This window comes from Labeo rohita, chromosome 1, assembly GCF_022985175.1.
Source record: "Labeo rohita strain BAU-BD-2019 chromosome 1, IGBB_LRoh.1.0, whole genome shotgun sequence".
NCBI classification, from domain to species: domain Eukaryota; kingdom Metazoa; phylum Chordata; class Actinopteri; order Cypriniformes; family Cyprinidae; genus Labeo; species Labeo rohita.
In genome coordinates, this window is record NC_066869.1 from 39,040,271 (window position 1) to 39,060,041 (window position 19,771).

Sequence of the window (19,771 nt, forward strand, 5' to 3'; positions counted from 1 at the left end):
GAGTTGCAAATAAATTCTTCATATATAAAATGAAATAAGATAATTTTTTTACCAATCCCAAAGCTTTATTTTTTTATTTACTTCATTTTAAATATACAGCTCTACGTTAACAACCGCTCAGCTGAAATACAAAGTCCAAGATGCATACACAGGATTGTATGTGGAAGAGAGAGAGAAACGTTTTGTAATTATACTTACTTCAGGGGCTACAAAGCACCTGACTTCAACAATGTATATACTGTTACCAGCATCCTGTTACATAATCAGCAAATACATTCATATTAAATACCACGGTCACCAGTATTTCTTGGTGTTGAAATGTCCTCAGGAGAAGTGTAAAATGTAAACTTGCAAGTTACATTCAAGCATATTTCAAGTTTAAATTAATTTTTATGCATCATTCTTCATTTACAATATCTATAGTTATACTTATAAAATAATTGGCAGTTGAGAAAGGCTGTCGCCAAAAAAAACATCTTCAACGAACGATTCCCTTTTGACATTCCAACTTGACAGCCATAGCAAGCTCAAGAGGAGATTTCTGGGAAAAGGCTCAGGAAAACAAAAGGCCTCAAATCCTCTGCAACAGACCTTCATGCGTTCTTTGAAGTCTCTCCCTTTGCTACATTCACCCAGGAAGTCTTTTTCAGAAAGTTCTTTATCCAGTGTCTCTCATATATGACCCTCGTTTATTTTCACTACAGTCTTTGTCCTCTCTGTGTGGCCCTTCTACCAGGATGTGAAAAAGGGTCTCTTGCAGTGGAAGGTCTGGGTAAAAGCATTGCCCAGCTGGACCACACGACCCTGGCCTCCCCCGCGACTCCTCTCCACCACCACACGAGGCATCTGCACTAACTGGATGGGGCTCTTCCCATCTTTCAAAGCCTGGGTCAGGTTTAAGATCTATTTGACACGAACAAGCAAGAATGATTTTACATGCAGCACTTACGACACAAGACTACTTCCTGATGAAGTCTGTTTCTAATTGGTCAGTTTGCTTCTAATACTATATGCACCACTGTTCAAACATTTGGGCTTAGTAAATTTAAAAAAGCCATTCAACAAAGATGCATTATATTTATAAAAGTGACAGTAAAAACAGTTCTCAATATTGATAATATGTGTTTTTGAGCACCAAATCAGCATATTAGAATGATTTCTGAAGGATCATGTGACACTAAAGCTGAAATTGCAGCAACAATTATTCCAGCCCTCATTTTAAATTGTAATACAATAAAATGTATAAATATTTTAAAATTGTAATAATACAATAAAATGTATTTTTAATTAATGGGTCATTCCAGCTGGAATCATCAAATTCTGGAAAAGTTCCCCACCTGACCTCCTTAGATTTGTCTGAAAAAAATCCATGTGATGGGTAATATGCCCAATAGACCATATACAAATTTTCAGATCTCTACTGTGCGTACTTTTTTACAAAAAAAAATCTGTAAAAAAAGTTTGTTTTTTACCCCGTTTTGGCATCACAGTCGGAGTGACCATGTTCAGACTGAAATATCTCCAGAACTAGTTGTGCAAGGTCCATGAAATTTTCTGGGCTAAGAGTCCTAGTCCAGAACTGCATGAATTACAACTCACAGCATTGTTACTGAATTTACACCTGAATGCTGGCCCTCTACTTTTTTTGAAACTATTACTTTAAGGGTTTTCAGATGTCCATAGAAACCTCAATTTTCAATGTATAAGCATCAAACTTGGTAAATGGTCTAATATGTACCATGTCTTTCACATCCTTTGACATCAGACAATAGAGTCTGATGGATGTTGAGATATTAAGGTCCAAAAATGAAAAAAAAAACTCATTTACACCAATGTTCAGAGCAATATTTCCCATGAATGACATTAGGTGTGAACATAAAACTTGTTTTTTTGAAAGAGCATATTGTTATTGATAAAATATAAAAAAATTAGGATGGGGTTTTGCCTCATTTTTCTGTAATGATTTTTTTAAAACTGATCCTATTGTTCACTTTTGCTATTCAACTTGGTATGGGCATTTCAACAGAATTTATTAATGTTCCACTTATACAAAAAATACAAAATACAAATACAAATGAAAATGGATGTATTATTCACTGGATTGGGTGGAACATCAAGATTAGGTACTTATGTTGCATTCCATTGAATGTCGGTAGTCGGTGAATCCGAGTTAGTTCTCCCAATGTCCGTCGTAAATGCGTTCCATTGTAACAGTTGGCAAAAATATGGATGCCTATGGCTAATTCCAACCGACTCGGTCTGCACTGAACTGGCCCGAGTGTGTGTTTCGGTACCCCAACTTAAGTGGCCGTTCCATTGCACTTTCCCAAGGTGGAGGTCGGATTTCCCCGAGTCCCGAGCACAATGGAATGCTGCATTATAGCATTAATTTAGGCATATGAGTTCAAAATAGCTGGTACTACAGTAGTTGCGAATGTCACAGAACAATGATTTTTTTTTAAATTATTACAGAAAAATGAGGCAAAACCCCATACCAATTTTTTTTTAAATATTTTATCAATAAGAACATGCTCTTTCAAAAAAAAAGTTTCATGTTCACACCTGGTGTCATTCATGGGAAATATTGCTCTGAACATTGGTGTAAATGAGTTTTTTTTCAATTTTTAATATCTCAACATCCATAAGACTCTATTGTCTGATGTCAAAGGATGTGAAAGACATGGTACATATCAGACCATTTACCAAGTTGATGCTTACACATTGAAAATTGAGGTTTCTATGGACATCTGAAAACCCTTAAAGTAATAGTTTCAAAGAAAAGTAGAGGGCCAGCATTCAGGTGTAAATTCAGTAACAATGCTGTGAGTTGTAATTCATGCAGTTCTGGACTAAGACTCTTAGCCCAGAAAATTTCATGGACCTTGCACAAATAGTTCTGGAGATATTTTAGTCTGAACATGGTCACTCAGACAGTGATGCCAAAATTTTTTTTACAGATTTTTTGTAAAAAAGTATGCACAGTAAAGATCTGAAATTTTGTATATGATCTATTGGGCATATTACCCATCACATAGATTTTTTGTTTCAGACAAATCTGAGGGGGGCAGGTGGGGACCATTTGATAATTCCAACTGGAATGACCCTAATAAAGGGTTTTAAAAAAAAAACAAAAAAAAAAAAACCAAACTTTTGAACAGTAGTGTATAAAAGCATGTTGGAGAGATTTTTTTTTTTTTTTTGTGTTAAAGGCACAATCTTTTTCCTTGGCATTGCAAATCTGTGGTCTAAATTCAGGTCTACATCTCAGCTGTGATAGGCTGAAAATAGCATCCTGGCTGGGTGTATTAATATACGTTAGCTGTGAATTTTTCATTATGAAGAGCTCCAGCATTTAGTGAGAATGAAGCATGTGAGAACATCACACTATTTCTGGAACAGCATAGAATGCATAATGTAAAATCATCTCGAAGCATAAAACATACCTGTCCTCTCATTACGGACATCTGTTTCTCAAACATGGTTTTGTCAAACCCTTTATCCGTCTGAAATGTGAAAAGTCATAATATTAACAAAAATATTCATCCGTACTGAGAATCTTGCAAATGAACGCATAAATGATTAACCAACTTCACTGCAAACCGGCAAGTACGATTACACAGACATGATAGAAAAGCGATTTAACAGGGTCAGGTCACTCAGAGAGGTCAATTAGTAATTTATCTAGACTTTTTCTTGGGTTTTTAGCTTGACTATTTTTTGCAGAGCCACTTGAAATGGGATGAATTTAGAGACTCAGCTTCTTTCAGGGTTTTAGTCCGCTGACAGCACGCTAAGCTTCGGCTTGCTAACAGAAACTGACAGCACGCTAAAGCCCTGTCCGAGAAGTTAAGTCTCAACATAAACTACAGCTAAATCAACACTTTTATAACAAGCAATTAATTGCACTGAATGGTAAGAATACAAGTATAGCACTTGTACACTGAAAAAAAAAAAAGAGAGAGAAACAAAAAAGCAGGGTTATTTATTTTTATTTATTTATTTATTTAACCCAAATTGTGGGTTCAGCTTGTTGGGTCATTATATTGGGTCATTTTTAATATATTTTTTTTACCCAGTTGCTGGGTGGTTTTTCTGTAACTAAGCTGCTGGGTAATTTTTAATCCTGTTTTAATGCTTTTTTTTTTTTTTTTCTCCACCGAATCGTTGGGTTGAGCCAGTCTCCAACGAAACAACCCAGCTGCTGAGCTAAAGTCAGAGCACAGGCTTTTTGCATCCACTACAGGAGAGAGTGGTTCTCAGCGCCACCACGTAAGTCTTCAGCGAAATAAAAGTTTGTATACATTTCATTTATAAAGTCTTTACTGTGCTGTAAATTATGTAAGGGATAATCAACGCTTTGCCTTGCATTAAAAGATTTTAAATGCATGATGTGGAGGCTAATACCTCCACGAAGTGCATTTAAAATCCTTTAATGCACTACAAGCCATTGATTATCCTGCTTATTCCATGGTCATTTGCAAATTTATAGACAAGTTAATACTAGTATTGCTCTATGCAGCAAAATATTTGACCGAATGGGTAATAATGGCAGTTATTTTCGTTACGTTCGTCCGATCGAGAGAGAGATGACAGTTGTGTGATACCTGCTGTGCGTTTTTACCACCTTGTTGCTGTGGAATATAATGTAGTGATCTAGTATCTAGGCTATTTTATTAATGAGAATTGCAGGGAAGCGTTTATGCATGAGCGCAGCACAATGCGATCTTTGAACTCTCTCTATGTGTGTGTGCGCTTTGTGTGCGAGTGATGTGTGTGTGTATCAATTAAAGCACGTTAATATAGAACGGTGATTAAACTGACTTGGAACTACCTGTGCATTAAACGGTTTTACTGCATACCTGCCAGTCAATCAGAATCCAGTATTCAGATAGACCATGGAATAAATTATTTTACACAACGCAACATACAAGGATGAGATGTCAGTCATCTGCGTCAGCAGCGGTCATTTTGCACGATGAAATATTTTTTGCCTTGCATAAACCGATTTTATTCATTATAATACAGAATTTAATTAAATTTGATGTTAAAATATGTTCTCTAATGTCATTACTGTTTGTTCATTGGTAGGTTATGGAGTCAGTCACATTATCTTTCAGTGAAAAGCAAGGCGGCGGTCTGAAGTTTGTGGTTTAAATTAAAATGCTACTTTTAAATGTTACATTTAATGTTACATTTAATGAGTTTAATGGTATGCACTATTGTAAACTATACTGTATTCGCCCAAATAAATTAAATTTGACATTTTTGTCCATGGCTGTTCTTGCCTAACAATAAATGTACATCTTTTCATTACTAAGATTGCTTCTGTAATTCTGTTTGAGATTTTTAATTTCCAGCCCATTTCAGTCTAGTAATATAATAATTTTTAAACCATAGTTGACTTAAATAAAACAAACCAGCATGTTGGGTGAAAACATTTAACACTCAAAATAACCCAGCACGTGTTCTGTCCAATATTTACCCAGGGCTGGGTTGCCAAATATCCCGAGTTTGGTTGTTTTTAAATCCAGCCTTTTTTAGAGTGCAAAACTGAATCTACTGACAGGGAGATTTCCTACCTTGAACATCTCATAAAGGTCCTCACAGAGGTCCTGCACAAAGTTCATGTCAGAAATGCGTGAAAGCACAAGGTCTCTTGTCTCCTGGGAAAAGGCCACTTTGGCCTGAGGCAGCCATGCCCAGTGGAACGGATCTACATGCACAAAGATAAAGAACAATCATTTCATCTGTTAAGTATGATCATTTATAAACTACTAGTAAAATGTTTCTCATGATCTTAAGCAAACTTTTGAATTAAATGTTTTTACTTAAACGTTCAAAATGCACTTGGTAGACACATACAAGATGTAGATATATGGGGTATCCTTTAATATTGTTAAAAAAAGCATTTTTTGGAAGCACAATGGCACATTATATTGATTAATGTGACAGTGAAAACATTTAGACTGTTACAAACAATTTCTATTTCAAATGTTGTTTTGCCTATGCAAAAAAAAAAAATATTATAAAAATAATATTAAGCAGCATAACTGTCTTATATAGTGATAAAAATAACTGGAGCACTAAATCAACACATTAGACTTCTCTCTAAAGGATCATGTGACACTGAAAACTGGTCTAATGACTGTTGGAAATTCCAGTTTACCATCACAGGAAATTAGTACATTTCCACTAAAATAGAAGACAGTCATATATTTATCATTGTTTGACAGTTACATATAAAAAAAAAAACAAAAAAAAAAAAACAAAAAACTAACAAATGAATGCTTACATGCTCTCCACTCATCAGGGTGTTTAAAAGGGAAGGCCAAACCATTATCTATAGCTGCAATCTGTATGGCTGAGTCTTTTGGGTCAGTCCATTCAGATTCCTGAGAAAAGACACATGGAAGGGATTCAGCATTTGTCTTCATAATCATCATCACATCCATAATATAACCCCTGCAGCGACTTGATCTAATAGAAATGTATTTGCAAAACTAAACTGGTCTTATGCTCGACGTGGTGTGATGTTTAAAGAGCTTTACTGTGCATATGGGAGGAACTGTTTACCAAGAGATGTCATGCCCATTCATACACACACACATATAATTTATTCAATCTATTTTATAATCTATTTATTTAATCTATTTAATTTCATTTTATTTTTTAGAATTTGAGCAAGTCATGTTGCATCCAAAAAATATGAATATGACACCCCTGCATTTTCACATGGTTCTCAGTCATGGCATTTTCTTTGAGCTGCCCAGCACTGCAAACACAGGAGCTCTATAAATATCCCTCAGCTCACCTTTTCTGTCAGCTCTCCATCGCCTGGCTTCTCATACTTGATCAACCAGTTATCGTTCCCTCTGTCTGAAGACAAAAGGTATATCAGATTTCCTTTTCAAAGTCACAGTAAACAATTAGCAATTCTTGCATATGGTCTAAACATGTTGTCCTGAAAGACATGGTACGTTTGTATGGTGCAAGATGTAGAAAAAGAGGAAATGAAGAAAGATAATAAAGACTGCCTGAAAAAGAGATGAGATACAGTTGAGCAAGAGTGAGAACAGGAAACACTGTGGTTTCTTGAAAAAAAAAAAAAAAGAAAATAATTAATAACTGTTCAAAAGCTTTAATTAATTAATTTTTTTCAGTTCAGTAGTAACCAATACCAAAGTTACTTTATAGCGCAGCTATTTTAGTAAAAATAACCTCAGTAACTATGGGATTAGATGAACACAGTGGTTACCATGGTAAATCTTTGTAAGGGAATAATTTCAAGAACAATGATATGAACAAAGAAGGAACTTGAATATCAGCATTAGGTACCTGTGTTTCTGATGACATAATCCAGCACCACCAGCCTCTCAAATTGAGACTGAAGCTGCTTCCTCATGTTCTCTGGAAGAGGCTCTGCCTCAAACTTCCTCAGCCAGTAGTCTGCTTCATGATAGCCCTCCACAAACAACTGAAATGAGCCCACCTACACAAAAAACAACAACAAATCATTCATTACTATTGCTATGTCCAACAAGCCATGACACTCTCGTGCCACACATCATGTTCTCACACAGTGAAAAATAGCCTGCGTTGCAGAGCAAAGAGGAAACTGACATTGCGGCATCAGATAAGACAGAGCAGGTTACCTCAGATATGAAACAAAGTCTCAGCTTTCAAACTGTCATTTAAGAAATTCAAAAATGAACAGTTTTTTGGCTCCTTAAAGGAGAAGTCCACTTCCAAAACAGTTTACAGATAATGTACTCACCCCCTTGTCATCCAAGATGTTTATGTCTTTCTTCAGTCGTAAAGAAATTGTTTTTTGAAGAAAACATTTCAGGATTTTTCTCCTATAATGGACTGGTATGGCAACCCGATTTTGAACTTCCAAAATGCAGTTTAAATACGGCTTCAAACGATCCCAAATGCGGTTGTAAACGATCCTAGCTGAGAAAGAAGGGTCTTATCTAGCGAAAGGATCGTTTTTTCATTTAAAAAAAATACTATTTAAATACTTTTTAATCTCAAACGCTCGTCTTGTCTTTCTCTCCATGAACTCTGTGTATTCTTCCTCAAGACAGTTAGGGTATGTCGAAAAACCATCCTAGATCACTGCAGAAGTACCGACCCAGTCTTTGCAAAGTTAACATGCAAAGAAGATTAAGACAAGACGAGCATTTGACATTAAGTATATAAATTGTATTATTTTTATGAAAATAACCGATCGTTTCGCTAGACAACACCCTTCTTCGGCTGGAATCGTTTACAACGAATTTGGGATTGTTTGAAGCCACATTTAAACTGCATTTTGGAGGTTCAAAATCGGGGCATCATAGCGGTCCATTACATGGAGAAAAATCCTGAAATGTTTCGCCTCAAAAAACAATTTTGTTATGGCTAAATAAAGATAGACATGAACATCTTGGATGACAAGGGGTGAGTACATTATCTGTCAATTTTTGTTCTGGAAATGGACTTCCTCAATGCGTCATCTCTTCCTCTTTACTAGTTATTATAGCATGAAATAAACATTAACATCTGAAGGTATCTGCATTTTGGAAGTTCAAACTCGTGGCCAGCATAAAAGTTCACTATATGGAGTAAATTCCTTAAATATTTTTTGAAAACACAAATATCTTGGATGACAAGGAAGCGAGTAAATAATCTGTAAATTTTTGTTCTGAAAGTGAACTTCTCCTTTAACTCTGTTCAAGATCTCTTCAAAATGAACACAGGGTTAAAACCAGCCCAAACTAATAAAACATGCTTCAGGGATAAAGGGTTTTATCATAGAGAACATGTTGGAGGATCTTCTCCTAGTATTAAAAACTTGTGTGTCATCCTGGTATGACCTATTCTACAGCGGTTATAGTCCCAAAATAATAGAAATCTCTTTTGTCCAACACTGGGGGCTAATTTGTGATAGATGTTTGAAACAAAATGAAGGTGAGTAAATTACAGAATGTTAATTTTTTCAGCTATCCGTTTGAGCAAAGACAGTAAATGGGTTGGTACTGAAAACTGTGATTGTTTTAGAGGTGTGTCGTTACCTTTGGAGGAAGACCAACTCTGTGAAACCGTCGTCCAACTTTGGGGACTTTCTCCAGTGCATATTTCTTACCACGGGATTTGGCACGGTCAATTGCACTATAGTGAAAAGTCTCGCTGGCCAAATTCACAACCTGAAAAGAAAGGGCGAAAGTTTTGGCTCTCAATTCTTAAAGTGGATTTAAACGCTTCTATAGTGCCCATCCTCACCTTAGTTTTGGGAACAATCCCCAAACCCAGTTTTTGGTCAACAAGTGAGGCAGCTGCCTCCGAGAGGTAGCCTTGATTAGGAATGAGGCAACCACGGCCAAAACAACACGGGCAGCAGACTTTATGGAAATATTTGGTCCATTTAGGGTTTAAGTGACCATAAGGCTCCTCTGATTTTGGTTTAAACACACCAATGATTTTCTAAAGGAGAAAAGATACAGGCACTGAGAAAAATCACATTTAACACAGCTAGATTTAAAAATAACTACTTTGAATTGTATGGTAAAATAAATGTTTTCTGAGAGAATGAATCCAACAAATTCCACATTAACATTAATGCATGAATGTATTCGTTTAGCACAAGGGGAGAGGTCATGATGCATATATCATCCACTACAGTAAAAAAAAATAACGTGAGGTGCATGAATACTCACTAAACCAACTAAATTGTCATACTTTTTTTTGGTCAAAGTTCTTGTCTTTCTGTTCTGACTTTTAAAACTGATTAATTCAGGGTTGACACACATACCCCTTTGGGATCCTTGACAAAATAGCTTCCACTGGATCCTTGCGAGATGCGTTCTGGAAAGACGCCATTTTCTATCGCCTGCTCAGCCCTTTGGATGATCTCGGCAAACTCTGGGTCTTCTGGGAAATGGTTGAATTCTCCACTGCTATTACCTATATGCACACATACAAAGTGATTTAAATGTACAGTGCAGCGAATATATTCTCTTGTATGTCTGCATTTATATGTAAATATGTCCCCTCATCTCTAAAGGCCGTATAGAAGAACGTTTGGGGAATGATTTTCTTTTAATAATTTCCATTTCCAAATTCATGCTCAAGGCCATTTTTATCTGGAACAAAATTGAACCTACTCCTCGAAATCCCAGCTTCAAAGCTGAATCACTAGTGAGCATGCAATTTAGTCAAACACTTTTGCTCTGTGTGCAAACCAGCCTTCAGAAAGATAAAAATTAAAAGAGCACTGGGCATTTCTGGAGCGCAAAGAAGCCGAAAAAAAATCATGGCGGTAGATGAAAGGTTCAATATCAAAGTGATTCATCTAAAGACCTGCAAATGCAATGTTTTCATTTTCTGTACTAGGTACTGACAGCTCAAATGTGGGTTCATATAACTATTTTGTCAAATGTGGCAAAAGAGAGAAAAAAAAAAAAAGTGGACTAAACAGCATCCAGCTACTATAATTCCTGTACAAGCTAAGAAGACTAGTATAACTCAGTGTAGATGTGAATACACCACAAAGAGGATTTTTAAATATTCCTTAGACATAAAATGGAAAACCCAGTGTTTCTATTTTTAATTCATTTTTCCTACATGCTTTATAATTCTTATTATGAACAATTCATCCATAAATGTTTAACTTATTTGACCGCATACTTCCTAATCAGAATGTCACAGCTCAATCTTCTTGTGAAAACACTGACTTCTTTGTAGCACCCCTTCCTTAAATCAACTGCAAGCTTGCATTCAGATCTGTCTCCATCCAATCAAAAATGGATCGATAGAGTTTCCAACCTCTCTCTTTTTTTTTTTTTTTTTTTTTTTAATAAATCATTTTCACTTTGATTTGTCACAATACAGAAAAAAACGTTTAAAGCATCATACATCACGTACCTTAACCTTATTTACACTGGGGGAAAAAAATAAGTAGGATTTACTTTGAAACAATTTTCACTCAGAAATTGCTAGTAGATTTCATAAATAAGTACAAAGAAATGGCAAGTAACACACTGAATTAAATTTTTTGAGGCAGAAAGGCTTAAATAGTATTTTCTTGTGATTCATGCTCCAATAATCATACAGGAGTGCATATTCTTTTTATCACTTTATTTTGTGTCCTCAATGTCATCTTAAAATGCTCATCGTTTCATTAAATAAATAAATATTATGTGTGTGAGAGCGTGTGACCCTGGACTTAAGTGTGTGACCTTGGTCTAAAGTAGCACGGGTATACTTGTAGCAATAGGCAAAAAATACATTGTATGGATCGCAATCATCAATTTTTCTTTTATGACAAAAATCATTAGGATATTAAGTGCAGATCATGATCCATGAAGATATTTGTAAATTTCCAACCATAAATATATTACAACATAATTTTTAATTAGTAATATGCATTGCTAAGACAACTTAAAGCGATTTTCTTAGTATTTTGAGTAGTAGTTGTATCTCAGCCAAATATTGACCCTTATGACTGGTTTTGTGGTCCAGGGTCACATACATATACATATATACAGACACATATATACATACATGCTTCATTATTTCAAGCTTACTGATTGAGATGCCACAGTGACGTAATTTTTTTTTCCACTGAATAATAAGTGTGACAACATCTACACTGCGCATTTTAAAAGAGAGGATATTTTTTCAGTGATACTAATGATCTGTAGTAATTAGTTTGATCTTCAACATTAGAGCTTTACTTTTTTCCCTTGCTTTGAACAAACATTTTTGAAAAATGGTGGATTCATTATTATTCTTGATGGAAAAACATAACAATAAAATAGTACAATGACAAACTCACTTATATTAAACATTTTTTTTTAATCTTTAAAAAAAAAAAAAAGTATATATATACATATACATATATATATATATATATATAGTGTGGGTAGAAATTAGGAATGTTTCTACGACCTAATTTGTTCCCACATTTCATTAAATCATGGCCATATTGTGCAAATTCACTCCCTTGTTTTGATTCAATTAAAATTACTACAACATGGCCACAAGCAAATTCTTAATTCAAAGCCACAATGAAATCCAAATGAATTAATTCTTATTTTGTGGAACCAATATTTTTTCCCAACATGTCATGTGAGGGCTCTGTATATACGCAAATAACTGAAAGATCTTTGGATTTACTTTACAAAGAATGTTTGTGGTTCATTATTATTTCTTATTGAAAACGCAACGATAAAACAAAGACAAACTCACTTATATTAAACATAGAAACACTGTCAAATAGCTGCTTTTACACTTTGAAACCATATCCTCAGCCATCATCTTGTCAGTCATCTCTCCTTTATTTATTCACATAAGTGAAATCTGACTCCTGCTGCCACTGCTTTATGGAGCAGAGGCTTTCAGTTTATAATTTTAGCATCCGTTGTCCAACTGAACTAAACAGCTTTTATTTTTATAAAAAGAAAAATGACTGCACAGGCAGTAGGCAAGTAATGCAATCAGTGTGCAGCTAAACACTATGTACCAACGATAACACAGACTACTGCGTCAAGCCTAGCCTAGTTAATTCATCCACAGTCCAAAATAGCCATTTACCAGTGAGCTGTCTAGTCTATTTATGATACTCAAAACTTTAATTTTTAAAATACAGAAAATCTTTTATTTTTTCAGCCTTTATGTCTGATTTCTAAAGCTTACACTTGCATCAGTGTTTCACATGCTAGTTACAGTCACTCATGTGATCTGCGTAAAGGGAGCTGATGATCAGATCAGATGATTCAGTCACAATCCATTCCAAACTACAGTAGAGAGGGCTTGTGTGTTTCTTATTAACATTGAAATCTACATCCACAATTGCCCACTAAGGCTTTGTTTAGAAAAACAGCAAACATTGGCCTATATGATTCAAATCGATTTCGCTTTTTGTGTTCTGAACAAACCACATGAAATCCAATGTTTACAAACCTGATCCAAAAGTGGTCTGACACTCTCAGCTGTAGAAAGAGAGTCTTGCGGCATCTTGCTGATGTGTACAGTATTACTATAGCAACCGATGCAGCAACACTGTACAAACAGATTATCAGATTGAAGTACTTGACCTAAAGATCAAGTTTGAAAACCAGTGTTAACAAAGCCTTACACGTATACATGTCACATGATAAGAGGCAAGGTTTTTATTCATTTCACTAAATCTGTCAATCATCTATTTGAAAATCCACTACAGTGAATGCACACACTGCAGCAAATCTAACTCCAAGTAGTCTACACAGAATCTAAAAGGTAAAACACATGAACAGCTGATGGTCTCTGTGCAGCTTTCCCTAGTTGAATAAGAGAGTCCATTAGACACAGACAGACGGAACCTCTCTGATGGTCATTAAACATTTAGAAGATGACAAGTACACTTTCCCTCTCTCGTACACACAGACACACCCATACAAACACATATCTGCATATAATAAATGTCAATTATCATAAATGGCTTGATTTTTAAAGACTGTAATTATGACAAAATCACACTACTCCCAAATTCATTCAGTGTTCCTACAGTTGATCAAACCGGTCTTGGAAACACCGTGAAACATCGATCTCATACACAAAATAAAATAGAGCCAGTCTTGAGTCTCATCCGTTGAAATTAATAATAACCGCAGACGCAGATGCCACTGTCATGCAGCCAAAAATCACGAGTTCAAAAAGACTAATTGCCCTACTAACTCTCTTTCAGATCTTCTGGATATTTTAGGCTCACTGGAGACATTTGACAATTTAACATACTATTCTATTTTTTTAAAGGAGAAGTCCACTTCCAAAACAAAGATACCATGACTGAAGTGCCCTTGAGCAAGGTACTGAACCCCCAATTGCTCCCCGGGCGCTGGAGCAATGGCTGCCCACTGCTCCGGGTGTGTGTTCACAGTGTGTGTGTGTGCGCTTCTCACTGCTCTGTGTGTGCACTTGTGATGGGTTAAATGCAGAGGACTAATTTCGACTATGGGTCACCATAGTTGACAATACGTTGTCACTTTCACTTTTCACTTTCACCCCCTTGTCATCCAAGATGTTCATGTCTTTCTTTCTTCAATTGTAAAAAATTATGTTTTTTGAGGAAAACATTTTAGCATTTTTCTCCATATAAAGGACTGATTTGGTCCCCCGATTTTGAACTTCCAAATTGCAGTTTAAATGCGGCTTCAAACGATCCCAAATGCGGTTGTAAACGATCCCAGTTGAGGAAGAAGGGTCTTATGTAGTGTAACGATCGGTTATTTTAATAAAAATAATACAATTTATATACTTTTTAATGGCAAATGCTTGTCTTGTTTTGGACTGTTTTTGCTCCGGTTCATGACAATTAGGGTATGTCGAAAAACTCCCATCTCATGTTCTGAAATCGTCCTATATCGCCGTTTTACCTTTTTTGTTGAGGGTGTTTGATCTTCTTTGCATGTTCACTTTGCAAAGACTGGGTTGATACGTCTGCAGCGATGTAGGATGAGTTTGAAAAGATTTTTGAAGTTGAGGGAGAAAATACGATTGGAGTTTTCCAACATACCCTGTCTGTCTCGAGTCAGAATACACAGGGTTCAGGGAGAGAAAGGCAAGATGAGCATTTGAGATTAAAATGTATTTAAATTGTTTTTCTTTAATGAAAATAACCGATCGTTACGATAGATAAGACCCTTCTTCCTCGGCTGGGACTGTTTACTACTGCATTTGGGATCGTTTGAAGCCGCATTTAAACTGCCTTTTGGAAGTTTGAAATCGGGGCACCATATCAGTCCATTATATGGAAAAAAACGCAGAATTGTTTTCCTCAAAAAACAATTTCTTTACGACTAAAGAAAAAAAGACATGAACATCTTGGATGACAAGTGGGTGATGAATCTTCGTTTTAGAAGTGTACTTCTCTTTTAACAGGGGTATTTATACTTATACATCCAATCCATTTCTATATTACACCAGAATTTGCAAAATAAACACCTTCAATGATGACGATGAACAGCTGACAGCACAATTCGTTTTAAAGGATTAGTTCACTTCCAGAATGAAAAATTCCTGAAAATGTAAATCACCCTCACCCATGACATCCAAGATGTTCATGTCTTTCTTCAGCTGAAATGAAATTAAGGTTTTTAAGAAACACATTCCAGGATTTTTCTCCAAATTTTTCTCCAAATAGTGGACTTCAATGGGAGCCAACACATTGGCTCATCTCCTGAGCCACTGCACAAAGGAACAAAATGTAACCAAAACTATAAATCAAACAGTCAAACAGTTTCCACAAGTTTTAGGCTATGTTTACACTAATGGGTGTTCATTTTAAAATTCACAGCTCAGACAGAATCATCATTTCATTTTCCACTGATTTACTGATTCTGTGTTCTCAGTTCTATACATAAGAAACCCAGGAACGCATTTTACGGCTGAAACTAAGTTAACACTTGATTACGACAGTATATACTTTCTATGTGATTTTCATGAGATTCTGCCTATTTTCATATTAATACACAGGGTGTTTACATGAGAAATGCTAAGCAGATGTAGCAATTAGCTTGATATAAAAGGCTATAAATTTCAGCAACATTATATGGCCAAAACACACATCAGACCACAATCGGAAGTTATTACAAACACTTGATGGTAATTTAAAGTGAGCAAAAGCAAAATATAAATCTTACTTATTGTCTCATGTGGCGTGATGCTACAGTGTGCATTAATGGTCGCATAACTAGAGCTGCAAAACGATTAGTCGCGATTAATCGATTTATAAACTATCCTCGTCCATACTGGCCTTTATAATTCTTTCAGGAAAGACACTACCCAATTGAAAATGCATGTTACGTGTACACCTGCAAAACAATTAGTCACGATTAATCGATTTAAAATAAAAAGTTTGTTTGCTTACCATGTGTGTACGGTATATATATATATAAAGTAATGTATATATAAATACACACACACGTACGTATTTGTATGTAAACACTATAATATAAAACTTATATTATACATATAAATATTTTACATATAAATCTAATCTTTTTCCTTAACACATTTTCCTACACATGTATGTGTGTGTATTTATATATACATAATAAAGATACAGCACACGCACATAACATGCAAACAAACTTATTTTGAATCGATTAAATTGCGCCTAATCGTTTTGCAGCTCTACATGTAACGCCAATTTCGATCGGGTAGTGTCTTTTCTGAAAGAAGTGTTAAAAGCAAGTATGGATGAGGACAGCTTTAATTTTAAAATGCTGTTCTAAAACAAAAACGCACCAGTGTAAACGTAATCTTACACTTTTACACTACAGCTTTGCACGTGAGCCTTCTGCAGAAACTAGTAGGTGTGTTTGACTTGACATGTTGCAGACTAATCAGTGTACGACATCAAAGCACCGCAAGAACTAGAGCGCTCCATACGCTTTTGAATTGTGTGTGTATTCTTGATGTCAAACACTGATCGGTCTGTGCAGCGCCACTTCTAGTGCTGCATACTTATTGGCTCACTAACACTGACAAGATTAACCCCTTAGGTATTTAAGTTTGGTACTGAACGACAAGACACTTTCAATACTCAATGGCATCAAGCAATTCTGTCGATGACCAAAAAGTATCAAACTCAGTACCCAGCCCTATGCATGGTTAGTTCTTTGTGTGTGTACTTTGGTTCAAAAAGGTAGGGTAGGGCAAAATAACTAACCTCCAACTTTCTCCTCCAACTTCAAAATCGTCAACATCATTGATTTCCTTTTTTTGGTAAGGGACGTTTGACTTTCTTTGCACGTTTGCTTTGTAAACACTGGGACGGTACCTTCACCTACATCACGTGTGACCTTTCAAATGTGATTATGTGAAGTCATAGATGCATAGCTAGTGCAAGACGAGCGTCATTTCGCTAGATAAGACCCTTATTCCTTAGCTGGGATCATGTAGAGCCCTTTGAAGCTGCACTGAAATTGCAATTTGGACCTTCAACTCACTGATCCCCGCTGAAGGCCACTACATGGAGAAAAATCCTGGAATGTTTTCCTTCTTTTCGAATGAGGAAAGAAAGACATGAACATCTTGGGTGACATGAAGTTTTCAATAAAACGGTACACTTGAATGTACATACAAATACGGAGTAAAAGATTAGTGACTCACTACTTTCATCTCATCTTGATTTCAGGCCATTTTCAAGTGTAACATGACCTTTTTTGGATCGCACCAATCATATTGCTTCTTTATGTAATGAAAAAATGTCTAATTTCACCAAGGAGGCCGAATTTACATTTAATAATTCCATGTAATATTTGCATGCTTTGGGGAGATAATTATGCCAGTAAAACAAAGCAAACATAGCACATCACAGTGATGCAACGCTAATAATATCTTAATTTAAACTAGGCAATGCAACTCCTGCGAGAGACTCTAGCGTTTCATTTTCCTTCACTGAAGGCTTCTGGATCTTAGAGATAAAACAGAAGCCAGTGTCTTTCTGCTCTCTGGCTCATCTGCATTCAAATGAACCTGTTATTAATATGCAAGGAAACTTTATTGCATCAATACAGCCCACAGCTGCACAAGTAATCTTGTTAGTACAGATGCACCTGGAAAGACTAAACCACACGCAACACACAGAAACAGGCAAGCATGAATATCAGGGGTTGTGTAGATATCCCAGCAGCTGCTGTGGTGTCACCTGTACACGTGTGCCCCGGGGTTCAAAGAGCATGTAAGCTGAACTGTGGAAATGGTTGCATAACGGACCATGTTCTGAGATAAAGCAGATGGAGTAACAGCACAAAGAGCAAGAGTGTGGGAGTGAATTTAGAATATTTAAAGAATTTATTTATATTTTGCATGCAAACTTGTTTTGCATGTGCAAGACAAGAGGTAAAAAAAAAAAACTATCCTCTTTCTGAAAAATGTCTTTAAATTTAATTCCTTTCAAAGTTCCCCAAGGTACATTAGCTGTTTTTTGGAACACTGCGCGCAACAGAAACAGAACGCACGGTTGCTATGGAAACTAATGCAGATGGGTCCCTTGTGCGTTCTTTCCCCGGTTGAATTCAGATTATACAACAAAATGACGAAAAGTCGCTGTCGTTTAAGAGGGGGAGTGGCTACATATCAATAAAGGCGTGGTTGGCTGTTTTAATTACGTGTAATTAATAACTGTGGATTCTGCTGATAGTGTTAAAAAGTAGTAATAGAAACAATGTTATTGGCAAACCTGAAACGTCATAATGAAACAAATACGGGTGAAAATACGTAGTGAAGCAAAACAAAAGCTTCTGAAGTGTGACACCTCTACCTTGAGCCAGTTTATTCTGAATACGTGTTAATCAGATTATATCCAGCTCATGTCTCACCTGGAGATGCCAGATTATCAGATGATGAGCTGTGTCTATTCCTCCGCGTCCTTTTCTCTCTTCCACCCCGAGGTGAGAGATTTCCGGCAGGTCCCGGTAAGAGAAGCTCCTCTTCCCCCGAACCGTCCGCTTCCAGCTCCGTCAGCACGCTTTCCGTCGAGTTCGAGATCCGAACCGCTGCCCCGGGGTTCAGCGAGAGTCCTAGTGACGGCGCCGCCGGTCTGGTCTTTTCAAATAACACCGCGGGCACCTCCGACGTGAGAAAGTTCGTCTCCGGTGTTAAATCTCCGCCGCCTTTCTCCGGCTCGCCGTCGGTGGGATCGCATTCTGCCATCATCGCCGACTGTGGGTGTATTCTGTCTCTGTCCAGCAAAACTCAGTCACCTCTCAAAATCCGCGCTTCATATTTGTGAGTCCGTCTCTTTATTTTTCTTTCTTGAAGACGAGCTGATGCTCTCAACCGTTTCACGTCCACATCATCCGTCACCATTACCGACTTCCTCTATTCTCAAGCATGCGCACTGCTTAATCTCACCGTCGAACAGGTTTCTTAAAGGCACAGTAACGGACTTTTTTTTTTTTTCTAAGATAAGTCACAAAACATTCCAACCCCCTTTTAAAAGGGATTGATAACACAAAAATGAAGATTATGTCATCATTTACTAACCATCATGTTGTCCCAAACTGACATGACTTCCTTTCTTCTGAGGAACACAAAATAATGCAATTTAAAGAGTTTTGGTTACCAATGACAATAAACATAAAATAAATAAACGACTAGGAACAAGTTGTAGGTGACTAATGAATGATTGATTGAGGTGGGGTGAACTGAACTATTTTAATAATATATTTTGTCAAGGTAAATACACTACCAGTCAAAAGTTTTTGAACAGTAAGATTTCTTTTTTTTTTTTTTTTTTTTTAAGATTTCTCTTCTGCTCGCCAAGCCTGCATTTATTTGATCCAAAATACCGCAAAAGCAGTAATATGGTGAAATATTTTTACTATTTAAAATAACTGCTTTCTATTAGAATATATATATATATATATATATATATATATATATATATATATATATTTATATATATATTTATATTTATTTATAGAAAGCAGTTATTTTAAAATATATATATATATATATATATATATATATATATATATATATGGAGTAATGATGCTATATAAAGAACTAAAATTCCTGTGACCACAGCTAAATTTTCAGCATCATTACTCCAGTCTTCAGTGTCACATGATACATGATCCTTCATCACTGTAATATTCTGATTTACTGCTTAAAAACATATAATATATAAAGTTGTTCTACCAAACCGCATGCATATCTTAAAACAAGTTTGCAATTATTGTATCTGCAGTTCTGTTTTGGCAAGTATGTAAACTCTACATGGTAAATAGTCCTTATTTAG

The 19,771-nt window shown here is 36.0% G+C and overlaps 1 protein-coding gene across 1 annotated transcript; it reads right to left on the minus strand.

Moving 5' to 3' along the window:
• Window positions 1–360: 360 nt before the first annotated feature.
• Window positions 361–18,858, minus strand: pi4k2b (phosphatidylinositol 4-kinase type 2 beta). The gene is made up of 10 exons (XM_051114068.1): window positions 18,348–18,858; window positions 9,794–9,945; window positions 9,265–9,465; window positions 9,057–9,188; window positions 7,336–7,489; window positions 6,812–6,876; window positions 6,293–6,392; window positions 5,580–5,713; window positions 3,444–3,503; window positions 361–903 (listed from the first exon to the last, which is right to left on the minus strand). Exons 1-10 carry the CDS (start codon window positions 18,682–18,684, stop codon window positions 730–732), a joined length of 1,509 nt encoding a protein of 502 aa, XP_050970025.1. The 5' UTR covers window positions 18,685–18,858; the 3' UTR covers window positions 361–729.
• Between the last annotated feature and the right edge of the window lie 913 nt (window positions 18,859–19,771).